At 46.6% G+C, this 14,557-nt stretch overlaps 1 protein-coding gene across 1 annotated transcript in view; it reads left to right on the forward strand.

Annotated features, from left to right (window-relative positions):
* atf6 (activating transcription factor 6) overlaps positions 1 to 8,477 on the forward strand; it is a 151,555-nt gene extending 143,078 nt beyond the window's left edge. Inside the window, exon 16 of the mRNA XM_031785467.1 lies at positions 6,083 to 8,477. Within this exon, the coding sequence (XP_031641327.1) occupies positions 6,083 to 6,279 (197 nt within the window). The 3' untranslated portion in view covers positions 6,280 to 8,477. The remainder of the gene's footprint in view (positions 1 to 6,082) is intronic.
* Positions 8,478 to 14,557: the final 6,080 nt, after the last annotated feature.

Consider the following 14,557-nt stretch of genomic DNA (forward strand, 5'->3'; position numbering starts at 1 on the left):
TGGTAGCTAGGTTGGCTGGATTGGTAGCTACGTTGGCTGGATTGGTAGCTAGGTTGGCTGGATTGGTAGCTCGGTTGGCTGGATTGGTAGCTCGGTTGGCTGGATTGGTGGCTCGGTTGGCTGGATTGGTGGCTCGGTTGGCTGGATTGGTGGCTCGGTTGGCTAGATTGGTGGCTCGGTTGGCTAGATTGGTGGCTCGGTTGGCTGGATTGGTAGCTCGGTTGGCTAGATTGGTGGCTCGGTTGGCTGGATTGGTAGCTCGGTTGGCTGGATTGGTGGCTCGGTTGGCTGGATTGGTGGCTCGGTTGGCTGGATTGGTGGCTGGATTGGTGGCTCGGTTGGCTGGATTGGTGGCTCGGTTGGCTGGATTGGTGGCTCGGTTGGCTGGATTGGTAGCTCGGTTGGCTGGATTGGTGGCTCGGTTGGCTGGATTGGTAGCACGGTTGTTAGAAGCATTTTAAACAGCCCACTGACTGACAGTCTTATTAGAACATCATTTGTTTTTGTTGACTGAAATTGTCTCTAACAATTTTTGGGGGGATGGCAGAAAAAAAACAATTCCAAACTGTGCCCAGTGCCCACTCTTATCTCCATCATCTTTATCAAGCTGGCTGACCACTGAATCACAAATACCCTCTTGAGTTTCCACTAATGTTGTTTTGTCAGACCCAGAGGCTTAATCAAAACAAAGGGGAGTGACACACACACACACACACACACTGGCACACACACACTGGCACACACACACACACACTGGCACACACACACACACACACACACACACACACACACTGGCACACACACACTGGCACACACACACACACACTGGCACACACACACACACACACACACACACACACACACACACTGGCACACACACACACACACACACACACACACACACACACTGGCACACACACACTGGCACACACACACTGGCACACACACACTGGCACACACACACTGGCACACACACACTGGCACACACACACACACACACACACACTGGCACACACACACTGGCACACACACACTGGCACACACACACTGGCACACACACACACACACACACACTGGCACACACAGGCACACACACACACACACACACATACACACACTGGCAAACAGCAGACTATCCTGCCAGACTGCCACTGACGGTCCGTGTGGGAAGGAAGGAACTTTCTGGAAGGCGTCCAGGTGGCACTAGTAAAAGGGGAAAGGAGAGACCTGACAGACACACACACACACACACACACAGACCTGGCAGACACAAACAAAGACCTGGGGGGCTTTTGGTAGGTACCTCAAAGTCATGCTGTTTGAAGTGGGCCCCTCCGTGTGTATATACGTGCATGTTTGTGTGTGTGTGTGTGTGTGTGTGTGCTTGTGTGTCCTGGCTGTCTGTGTTTTGGCCACTCAGTCAGCGGACTAAGGAGAGTTGGGACGTTTGGTCATTTGTTAGAAATGTTTGCCAACGGTGTGCAGAAACCCAGTTTTAGGAATAGCTTATATTTCATGATGTTTCTCTAGCCCACACATGCTGTAATTCCTTCGGTGTTAGGTTTCTCACGGCCTAGCCTCTCGTACCTTCACGGCCTAGCCTCTCGTACCTTCACGGCCTAGCCTCTCGTACCTTCACGGCCTAGCCTCTCGTACCTTCACGGCCTAGCCTCTCGTACCTTCACGGCCTAGCTTCTCGTACCTTCACGGCCTAGCTTCTCATACCTTCACGGCCTAGCTTCTCATACCTTCACGGCCTAGCCTCTCATACCCCCAAATGTAGCTGGCTGTACAGAACCCTCTCTCTAAGGTGAATTTCTGCATTGCCTGTAAACTACTGTAACCCCCCCCCCCCATGCAGCTGGAGATAGACATCATATAGACACCCCCCCCCCTCCCCTCCCCATGCAGCTGGAGATAGACATCATATAGAGACCCCCCCCCCCCCTCCCCTCCCCATGCAGCTGGAGATAGACATCATATAGAGACCCCCCCCCTCCCCTCCCCATGCAGCTGGAGATAGACATCATATAGAGACCCCCCCCCCCTCCCCTCCCCATGCAGCTGGAGATAGACATCATATAGAGACCCCCCCCCCCTCCCCTCCCCATGCAGCTGGAGATAGAGACATCATATAGGGACCCCTCCCCCTCCCCTCCCATGCAGCTGGAGATAGAGACATCATATAGGGACCCTCCCCTCCCATGCAGCTGGAGATAGATACATCATATAGGGACCCCCCCCCCTCCCGCCCCATGCAGCTGGAGATAGAGACATCATATAGGGACCCCCCCCCCTCCCCTCCCCATGCAGCTGGAGATAGAGACATCATATAGGGACCCTCCCCTCCCATGCAGCTGGAGATAGATACATCATATAGGGACCCCCCCCCCTCCCGCCCCATGCAGCTGGAGATAGAGACATCATATAGGGACCCCCCCCCCCTCCCCTCCCCATGCAGCTGGAGATAGAGACATCATATAGGGACCCCCTCCCCTCCCCATGCAGCTGGAGATAGAGACATCATATAGGGACCCCCTCCCCTCCCCATGCAGCTGGAGATAGAGACATCATATAGGGACCTCCCCTCCCCTCCCCATGCAGCTGGAGATAGAGACATCATATAGGGACCCCCTCCCCTCCCCATGCAGCTGGACATAGAGACATCATATAGGGACCTCCCCTCCCCATGCAGCTGGAGATAGAGACATCATATAGGGACCTCCCCTCCCCTCCCCATGCAGCTGGAGATAGAGACATCATATAGGGACCTCCCCTCCCCTCCCCATGCAGCTGGAGATAGAAACATCATATAGAGACCCCCCCCCTCCCCTCCCCATGCAGCTGGAGATAGAGACATCATATAGGGACCTCCCCTCCCCTCCCCATGCAGCTGGAGATAGAGACATCATATAGGGACCCCCCCTCCCCTCCCCATGCAGCTGGAGATAGAGACATCATATAGGGACCTCCCCTCCCCTCCCCATGCAGCTGGAGATAGAGACATCATATAGGGACCTCCCCTCCCCATGCAGCTGGAGATAGAGACATCATATAGGGACCTCCCCTCCCCTCCCCATGCAGCTGGAGATAGAGACATCATATAGGGACCTCCCCTCCCCTCCCCATGCAGCTGGAGATAGAGACATCATATAGGGACCTCCCCTCCCCTCCCCATGCAGCTGGAGATAGAGACATCATATAGGGACCTCCCCTCCCCATGCAGCTGGAGATAGAGACATCATATAGGGACCTCCCCTCCCCATGCAGCTGGAGATAGAGACATCATATAGGGACCTCCCCTCCCCATGCAGCTGGAGATAGAGACATCATATAGGGACCTCCCTCCCCATGCAGCTGGAGATAGAGACATCATATAGGGACCCCCCCTCCCCTCCCCATGCAGCTGGAGATAGAGACATCATATAGGGACCCCCCCCCCCTCCCCTCCCCATGCAGCTGGAGATAGAGACATCATATAGGGACCCCCCCCCTCCCCTCCCCATGCAGCTGGAGATAGAGACATCATATAGGGACCCCCCCCTCCCCTCCCCATGCAGCTGGAGATAGAGACATCATATAGGGACCCCCTCCCCTCCCCATGCAGCTGGAGATAGAGACATCATATAGGGACCCCCCCCTCCCCATGCAGCTGGAGATAGAGACATCATATAGGGACCCCCTCCCCTCCCCATGCAGCTGGAGATAGAGACATCATATAGGGACCCCCCCCCCTCCCCTCCCCATGCAGCTGGAGATAGAGACATCATATAGGGACCCCCCCCCCTCCCGCCCCATGCAGCTGGAGATAGAGACATCATATAGGGACCCCCCCCCTCCCCTCCCCATGCAGCTGGAGTAGAGACATCATATAGGGACCCCCCCCCCTCCCGCCCCATGCAGCTGGAGATAGAGACATCATATAGGGACCTCCCCTCCTCCCGCCCCATGCAGCTGGAGATAGAGACATCATATAGAGACCCCCCCCCCCCTCCCCATGCAGCTGGAGATAGAGACATCATATAGGGACCTCCCCTCCTCCCGCCCCATGCAGCTGGAGATAGACATCATATAGGGACCCCCCCTCCTCCCGCCCCATGCAGCTGGAGATAGAGACATCATATAGAGACCCCCCCCCCCTCCCCTCCCCATGCAGCTGGAGATAGAGACATCATATAGAGACCCCCCCCCCCTCCCCTCCCCATGCAGCTGGAGATAGAGACATCATATAGGGACCCCCCCCCCCCTCCCCATGCAGCTGGAGATAGAGACATCATATAGAGACCCCCCCCCCCCCTCCCCTCCCCATGCAGCTGGAGATAGAGACATCATATAGGGACCCCCCCTCCCCATGCAGCTGGAGATAGAGACATCATATAGAGACCCCCCCCCCTCCCCTCCCCATGCAGCTGGAGATAGAGACATCATATAGGGACCCCCCCCCCCTCTCCCCTCCCCATGCAGCTGGAGATAGAGACATCATATAGGGACCTCCCCTCCCCATGCAGCTGGAGATAGAGACATCATATAGGGACCCCCCCTCCCCTCCCCATGCAGCTGGAGATAGAGACATCATATAGGGACCTCCCCTCCCCATGCAGCTGGAGATAGAGACATCATATAGGGACCCCCCCCCCTCCCCTCCCCATGCAGCTGGAGATAGACATCATATAGGGACCTCCCCTCCCCATGCAGCTGGAGATAGAGACATCATATAGGGACCCCCCCCCCCCTCCCCTCCCCATGCAGCTGGAGATAGAGACATCATATAGAGACCCCCCCCCCCCTCCCCTCCCCATGCAGCTGGAGATAGAGACATCATATAGAGACCCCCCCCCCCCCTCCCCTCCCCATGCAGCTGGAGATAGAGACATCATATAGGGACCCCCCCCCCTCTCCCCTCCCCATGCAGCTGGAGATAGAGACATCATATAGGGACCTCCCCTCCCCATGCAGCTGGAGATAGAGACATCATATAGGGACCCCCCCCCCCCCTCCCCTCCCCATGCAGCTGGAGATAAAGACATCATATAGGGACCCCCCCCCTCTCTCTCTCACCACAGACCCACCACCACCAGTCCTATAGACAGACAAAGCCATAGTAAGAGATATGAAGTGTCAGTGGTTTGGTAATGTAAACCTGCTTGGGATACGTTCAGACATACTCTCCATGCTCCATCTTCCCCTCTCTCCTCTTCCTCTCTTCCTCTCCTCTTCCTCTCTACCTCTTTTCCCCTCTTCCTCTCTCCTCCTCTTCCTCTCTACCTCTCTTCCCCTCTTCCTCTCTCCTCCTCCTCTCTCCTCCTCTTCCTCTCTCCGCCTCCTCCTCTTCCTCTCTTACTCTCTTCCTCTCTCTCCCTCTTCATCTTTGTATCTTCCTCTACCTCCCTCCCCCTCTCTTCCCCTCTTCCTCCTCTTCCTCCTCTTCCTCTCTCCCTCTCTCTCCCTCTCTCTTCCTCTCTCTTCCTCTCTCTCCCTCTCTCTTCCTCTCTCTCCTCTCTCCTCCTCTCTCTCCCTCTCTCTTCCTCTCTCTCCCTCTCTCTTCCTCTCTCTTCCTCTCTCTCCCTCTCTCTTCCTCTCTCTTCCTCTCTCTCCCTCTCTCCTCCTCTCTCCCTCTCTCTTCCTCTCTCTCCCTCTCTCTTCCTTTCTTTCCCTCTTCGTCTTTGTCTCTCCATCTTCCTCTCTACCTCTCTTCCCCTCTCCCCCTCTCTCTCTCTTTCTCTCTCCCTCTTTCTCTATCCCTCTCTCTCTCACACCAGGGAACTTTACTTCTTTATGTTCTCTCTGTCTGGTTTGTATGTCTGTCTTTATTTAGAGCTTTTGTGTTTCTCTCTACAGGAGAGAGTGCCAGTGGGTGACTCACCTCTCCTCTGTTTACCTCTCCTTCATCCCTCTCTCTGGCTCTTAACCCCTAACTAACCGCCCTCTCCACTCTACTACTATGATAGTGGTATCTACTCCCTCTCTCTCTGTCATAGGGAGGGGGAGGAGGGAAGGTATAGCCAGGCCCAGCTGGGTTTCAACTGAGGAAGCTTACTTGTTTTTTTTTCTAATGCACTGATTCTCCCTGTCTCGTTAACAGATCGCGTGATCAAGGACAAGGAGTTTGAGGTGATGATGCAGATTGACTGTGAGGTCACAGACACCAGGATCCTCCACATCAAGTCCTCCAGTATCCCACCATTCCTGCGTGTCAACCGCACCGACACCCTGTACCCGCCTTCACCTGCGGACAGCAAGGCCACGCCTCCTGTCCAGGTGCTCATGGGTTCCGCGTAACCTCTATCAACCAATCGAATTAATGCACAAACCCGTAACTCCCACCAACCAATTGAACAGTGAAATTGAAAAAATGGAACAACAACAAACGTCTGTTCTCCTTCACCAGTTTAACAGATGGAACAACAACAGGTCACATGTTTCTATTTACCTTGTGTTCTTTTTTTAATTTTCTACAGATCTGAGATAATTTTTAAATGATTATATACTAATGTATTTGACTGAACTCTGGTATCAGGTTTTCTCCCTTATCCTTGATTTGGATTATGCAATACCAAGCTAGCTCAAATGGTCAGTGTGAGTTAGCCATTCTGTTTTCAGCTCTGATATCCGTCATGGTTGTTGAAGGTCAAAGACCAGGGCCAGGCTCTGTGTGTGTCTGGACTGACCAGGACCAGGCTCTGTGTGTGTCTGGACTGACCAGGACCTGGCTCTGTGTGTGTCTGGACTGACCAGGACCTGGCTCTGTGTGTGTCTGGACTGACCAGGACCAGGCTCTGTGTGTGTCTGGACTGACCAGGACCAGGCTCTGTGTGTGTCTGGACTGACCAGGACCAGGCTCTGTGTGTGTCTGGACTGACCAGGACCAGGCTCTGTGTGTGTCTGGACTGATTGACTGTGGCCCTACACTCCTCTTACCAGGGTAATTGCTGAGCAACAGCAGGGGGCCGAGCATTGAACCCTGAGTCACCCCAACATAACACAAATACATTCACCCCATGGCTGCCATGTTGTTCTCTCCCTCCCTTTCTCTTCTTCAGTCTCCATCCCTCACATCTCTTTTGTTTTCTTGAGGCTTTATATAGAAGTATTTCATGCTGATTGAAGCTTTTTTCACCCTCGCCTGTGATACCATTGAAATGATCACAGCAATAGTGGCAATACACTCAGGAAGTAATTTCAACGTGTTAAAGCTAAAGCAGTCCAACCACTAAAAGTATGGGTCACTGTTGTTTCTCTGATTTTAGCTTTTGTTTTCAATATAGTGTAGCTACGATGAAGAATTCCTATTGGATGTTGTGTTTTTACTTCTGTTTGCACTGTGCTCATATACTTTGGGGAGTGTTATACTCTACAGTTATTTGTTGAAGTGCTATCCTCTGTTTTGAATAGAGACCACATCTGTACTGAAATGTTGTCATACCTATGAAAGTATACTGTATATTTCATTGATCTGAAAAGTTATTGTTTCCCAAATATGTTCCATTTGGGGATAAATCATATTGTATAGTGTGACTATGTTATTGTAGAGGTTTTGTTTGGAGAGAGTGGATTGTAGTGTGGGTAGGGGAGAGAAGGGATTGTCTGTCCACTTGGCCTGATTGCACTTTTATTGAAGTGCACTTTAACAAACATACATATTTTCTGATGGCGGAGGATCCCTGTGCTCAGAATATGGATGCACGTATGACTAAGTCGTTTGGATAAAAGCGTATGTGTATTATAATATTTAGCTTACTGAAAAGAGCGTTTAAAAAAAGAATAATAATAATTAGTTGCCACGGGAACGCTTTGTGAAATGATGGGGCATAATACGTTTTGTTTTAAACATTAAATAGTTTAGCACCATTGCTAGGCAACCTGCTTGTCTCAAACGTCTAGATCTTGATTCACTCACTTGATTGACTCACTTGATTGACTCACTTGATTGACTCACTTGATTGACTCACTTGATTGACTCACTTGATTGACTCACTTGATTGACTCACTTCCCAACTGCATTTGACGTTAAAGTAGTTTTAATTTGTAATACTATAGTGACATGTTCAGTTTGGTGTATCCACGGTGTATCCACGGTGTATCCACGGTGTATCCACGGTGTATCCATGGTGTGGGAGTCCTGATTTAAATATCCTTTGTACGATTGTTGTTTCATTTCAGAAAGCAATAGGATCATTTTTCTCCCCCAAATATTGTCGTTTATAAGCGTTTTCTTTGAACGAGTGTTCTGATTAGCGCAACAGCATTTCAACCTTTTAAATGTGACCCTCTATCCACTCATGTCTGTGTGTGTGTGACACCAGCAGTTATATTGTGCATTTATTTGCTTGAAAAACACGTTTTATTCAGAGTAATGTCATTTTGACTATGTACCCATGATTATTCAGGGAGCTGAGAGGAAAATTATGACAGTTTCCACCTGATGAAGATTTTTGTATAATATTGCTAAATGCAAATAAATAAAACACTGGATGAAACTTTGTGTGTGTGTGTTGTCATGGTGAGGATCACAATGGGTCGGATCAGCTTGGCAATCGCTGACATCCTCTCTCAGAGGGGATGAGGGAACTGGTGTGGGGGTTTTGACACCTACACACCCGGTCGTAAATTAAGCAGGAGAGGACTCTCTCTCTCTACCCTCCAGTATTGGCTAAAGGAATGTATTTTGTCTCCAGAGACTTTTGCCCACCCAAAACTCTTAACGTTCAAAAAGTGAATACCGGAACAATATTTCTAACATCATGTGGGGAATGGTCAGTGGAGAACTATGGAAAACAAATGTAATATTGGTTTTCATTTTGTGATGTCATTAAAAATTGAATAACATAAATATTGTAACTTGAAAAGTATATCCTCTTTATCTGTCAAGTTTTCATCCAATATGTTGTGCATATAATATGAAACATGATAAAAGTATTGTTGTTAAGATAGGGATGTGATTTTAGTTTTCTAATAAGATAATTGTTTTTGATAATACTTTGCACAGTAACTAGCCACGCCGCGAGTGAGGTCAGAGAGCTTGTCAGCATGACGGAACACCCTTTTGACCAAGAGTGAATAAAAGCTTGGAAGAGAAATCAACCTGTAGACCAGGAAACATGAGGCGTTAGCTAAATGTTTGTAATGGTTGAAACTTTTAACCTCAACACGAGGTGAAGAAATAAACGCACCTTCCCCTGAATAATCAACACGGGGAGTATGAGGTGACAAATTCTCTCAAACAATCACTGGTACAGCTGATTAGCTGTCCTGAGTCCAATATCTCAAACTCTTAACCATCCGATCCTACTACGAGTCTCAAGTCATCGTACGCTACGCTCATCACCCCACTGGAACCATCTGGCTGGCTTATCTTCAAATAAGCGACTTCAGGAGCGAATGGAAGAGTGAACTCTGTAGTTCTGTTCAGGACAACCTGATGGACAAGGGCACCCACACGTAAATACTTTTCATGATTTCTTATTCCAAACGTGGGGCGGTTCGTGTGCAAACTATATGATTGTGAGAATAGTTATCGAATGTGTCTACGATAAGTCACTCTTTCTATCGCTCTCTTTCTCTGGGAAAACATGCAATAATGTGTCAGTCCGCTAGGGACCTTTGTTCCATGTAGTAAGTGTGTGTATTCTGTCTTATTATTTGGTTAGTTAGTAAATAAATAATTAAACCAATTGGTGTAGTACTGAATAATGAGCAAGGCTGGTTTTTTTTGCAGATCCAATAAGGTTACGACTGTTCAGAATGATGATATTAATCATTACCTCTGATCATCCTTCTGACCAGTTATCTGATTAATCATTACCTCTTATCATAAGATGACTGTTCAGAATGATGATATAAGAGGTCATGATTAATCAGATGACTGTTTATTGATGAAATAGATATACACCTTATAGAGTTTAATTCAGGAGATGGCAACTATTTAAACAACCACTTCCATGGTACCCCAAATCTTAATGAGTTAATTGTTACATGATTCATTTAATCGGGTAACAATTAAACATAGTGGATGAAATGACAGTCATCAGATGAATGAAAGTAAAGTCACGACATCTATTTACTTTTCACGTCACTCCAAAAATGTAATTTCTGAGAAATAAGGGTTTAAAATGGGTCATCTTCAGATGTTACAGGTGTTACAGTAACACCATGGGTTTAAATCCGAGACCAGGGAGATTAGCCAAATGCTCCATCCTTCTGCACTTTGTAGACTTGTGGGTCTCTGAGTCTTGTCTGGTGTGTTTCTGTTTTTAGCTGCTCGTTTTCCATCCTGACAGTTCAGGTTAGATTGCTGCTTTACATGAGCTAATTATGGCCACTTGGACTTCAACCATAAATTAAAGGCTACAGTGGAGACTTTTTTTTGGTGTCGTTTCACTTCCTTATTGCAGTCTCTACAAACAGTACAATCTGATAGGAAAAGAATACGTGCATTCCACAAGACTAAGGGAAACTGCTATGTAAAGTATATGTACAGAGATTCAAAGGTACTGTAGATATACATTGAGTGAACAAAACATTAAGAACACCTGCTCTTTCCTTGACATGGACTGACCAGGTGAAAGATATTATCCTTTATTGATGTCGCCTGTTAAATCCAATTCAATCAGTGTAGATGAAAGGTAGGATACAGGGTTTTGTTTTTACATTTTAAAGTCTTGAGACAATTGAGACATGGATTGTGTATGTGTGCCATTGAGGGTGAATGGGCCAGACAAAATATTTAAATGCCTTTAGACGGGGTATGGTAGTAGGTGCCAGGCACACCGGTTTGAGTGTGTCAAGAACTGCAATGCTGCTGGATTTTTCACACTCAACAGTTTCCCGTGTGTATCAAGAATGGTCCATCACCCAAAGGACATCCAGCCAACTTGACACAATTATGGGAAGCATTGGAGTCAACATGGGCTAGCATCCTTGTGGAATGCTTTCAACACCTTGTAGAGTCCATGCCTGAGGAATTAAGGCTGTTCTGAGGGCTAAAGGGGGGTGCAACTCAAGATTAGGAAGGTGTTCTTAATGTTTTGTACACTCAGTGCCTTCAAAAAGTGTTCACACTGACATTTTCCACATTTAGTTTTTTCAGATTTTTACAAATGTATTAAAAATGAAAAGCTTTAATGTCAATAAGTTGAGTATTCCTGCCCTTTGTTATGGCAAGCCTATATACGTTTAGGAGTAAACATTTGCTTAACAAATCACATAAATTGCATGGACTCACTCTGTGTAAATCATTTTTGAATGACTACCTCATGACTACCTTATCTCAGCCCACACATACAATTTTCTGTAAGGTCCCTCAGTCGAGCAGTGAATTTCAAACACAGATTCAACCACAAAGACCAGGGCGATTTTCCAATTCCTCGCAAAGAAGAACACCTGTTAGTAGATGGATAAAACAATTAAAAGCAGACATTGAATATCCTTTTGAGCATGGTAAAGTTATTAGTTACACTTTTGGATGGTGTATCAATACATCCAGTCACTACAAAGATACAGGCGACCTTCCTAACTCAGTTGCCGGAGAGGAAGAAAACCGCTCAGGGATTTCACCATGAGTCCAAAGGTGACTTTACAACAGTTATAGAGATTAATGGCTGTGGTAGGAGAACTGAGGATGGAACAACATTGTACTTACTCCACAATACAAACCTAATTGACAGTGAAAATATATTTCTAAAAATTGGCAAAGCAATTACTTTTTGTCCTGAATATAGAGTATGTTTGGGCTAAATCCAACTCATTACGGAGTACCAACCTACATATTTTCAAGCATAGTGGTGGCTGCATCATGTTATAGGTATGCTTGTAATCGTTAAGGACTGGGGAGTTTATCAGGATAAAAAATTAACTGAATGGAGCTAAGCACAGGCAATATCCTAGAGGAAAACCTGGTTCAGTCTGCTTTCCGCTAGACACTGGGAGATGAATTCACCTTTCAGCAGGACAATAACCTAAAACACAAGGCCAAATCTACACTGGAGTTACTAATGGTGGCCGAGTCATAGTTTAAACTTGAATCTGCTTGAAAATCTATGGCAAGACCTGAAAATGGTTGTCTAGCAATAATCAACAACCAAATTTTGACAGAGTTGGAAGAGTTTTGATAAGAAAAATGGGCAAATGTTGCACCATCCAGGTGCTTCTACAAAGTATTTGTCACGGATCCCCCCTGGTACTGCTGCTCATTCTGTTCACCAGTTCCGGAGGTCTACGACACCGGCTTTCTAGGCTTCACTGAACGGGATTCATTATCATCAACCCCGGACTGTCTTGTCTGATTAGACACCCCTGGTTCCCATTTCCCCTGATTAGTATGTTATACATGTGCCCTCTGGTACCCATTTCCCCTGATTAGTATGTTATAAATGTGCCCTCTGGTACCCATTTCCCCTGATTAGTATGTTATATGTGCCCTCTGGTTCCCATTTCCCCTGATTAGTATGTTATATATGTGCCCCCTGTCGGTTATTGTTTCCATGTCCGTTGGTGGTGTGAGTACCAATGCGTTGGTGGTGTGAGTACCTGTGTGTTGGTGGTGTGAGTACCTATGCGTTGGTGCAGCTATTATGCATATATATATATATATATATATATATATACAGTGCCTTGCGAAAGTATTCGGCCCCCTTGAACTTTGCGACCTTTTGCCACATTTCAGGCTTCAAACATAAAGATATAAACTGTATTTTTTTGTGAAGAATCAACAACAAGTGGGTCACAATCATGAAGTGGAACGACATTTATTGGATATTTCAAATTTTTTTAACAAATCAAAACTGAAAAATTGGGCGTGCAAAATTATTCAGCCCCCTTAAGTTAATACTTTGTAGCGCCACCTTTTGCTGCGATTACAGCTGTAAGTTGCTTGGGGTATGTCTCTATCAGTTTTGCACATCGAGAGACTGACATTTTTTCCCATTCCTCCTTGCAAAACAGCTCGAGCTCAGTGAGGTTGGATGGAGAGCATTTGTGAACAGCTGTTTTCAGTTCTTTCCACAGATTCTCGATTGGATTCAGGTCTGGACTTTGACTTGGCCATTCTAACACCTGGATATGTTTATTTTTGAACCATTCCATTGTAGATTTTGCTTTATGTTTTGGATCATTGTCTTGTTGGAAGACAAATCTCCGTCCCAGTCTCAGGTCTTTTGCAGACTCCATCAGGTTTTCTTCCAGAATGGTCCTGTATTTAGCTCCATCCATCTTCCCATCAATTTTTTCCATCTTCCCTGTCCCTGCTGAAGAAAAGCAGGCCCAAACCATGATGCTGCCACCAACATGTTTGACAGTGGGGATGGTGTGTTCAGGGTGATGAGCTGTGTTGCTTTTACGCCAAACATAACATTTTGCATTGTTGCCAAAAAGTTCAATTTTGGTTTCATCTGACCAGAGCACCTTCTTCCACATGTTTGGTGTGTCTCCCAGGTGGCTTGTGGCAAACTTTAAACAACTAAGAAATTGCTTTCTTCTTGCCACTCTTCCATAAAGACCAGATTTGTGCAATATACGACTGATTGTTGTCCTATGGACAGAGTCTCCCACCTCAGCTGTAGATCTCTGCAGTTCATCCAGAGTGATCATGGTCCTCTTGGCTGCATCTCTGATCAGTCTTCTCCTTGTATGAGCTGAAAGTTTAGAGGGACGGCCAGGTCTTGGTAGATTTGCAGTGGTCTGATACTCCTTCCATTTCAATATTATCGCTTGCACAGTGCTCCTTGGGATGTTTAAAGCTTGGGAAATCTTTTTGTATCCAAATCCGGCTTTAAACTTCTTCACAACAGTATCTCGGACCTGCCTGGTGTGTTCCTTGTTCTTCATGATGCTCTCTGCGCTTTTAACGGACCTCTGAGACTATCACAGTGCAGGTGCATTTATACGGAGACTTGATTACACACAGGTGGATTGTATTTATCATCATTAGTCATTTAGATCAACATTGGATCATTCAGAGATCCTCACTGAACTTCTGGAGAGAGTTTGCTGCACTGAAAGTAAAGGGGCTGAATAATTTTGCACGCCCAATTTTTCAGTTTTTGATTTGTTAAAAAAGTTTGAAATATCCAATAAATGTCGTTCCACTTCATGATTGTGTCCCACTTGTTGTTGATTCTTTACAAAAAAATACAGTTTTATATCTTTATGTTTGAAGCCTGAAATGTGGCAAAAGGTCGCAAAGTTCAAGGGGGCCGAATACTTTCGCACGGCACTGTATATATATATATATATAGGGTATCGTCCCATGGCATTCAATGAGGTTTACCCTCGCTCTTTTGTTTGGGTTGTTGTATAGGTGTTTGTTTTGGGTGTATTTAAAAAAAATAAAAACGATTGTGTATTCCTGTGCCTGTCTCCAAATCCTTTATACCAGCGTGACAGTATTGACTCAACAGTGTGAATATTTATGTATTTCATTTTCAATAAAGCTACAAACATTTGTAAAAACATGTTTTTATTTTTGTCAATATCAGGTATTTTGTGTAGATGGGTAAGACACCAAATCTATTTAATCCATGTTGAATTCAGGCTGTAACACAACAACATGTGGAGTAAGTCA

This window comes from Oncorhynchus kisutch, linkage group LG13 (assembly GCF_002021735.2).
Source record: "Oncorhynchus kisutch isolate 150728-3 linkage group LG13, Okis_V2, whole genome shotgun sequence".
Classification (NCBI taxonomy): Eukaryota; Metazoa; Chordata; class Actinopteri; order Salmoniformes; family Salmonidae; genus Oncorhynchus; species Oncorhynchus kisutch.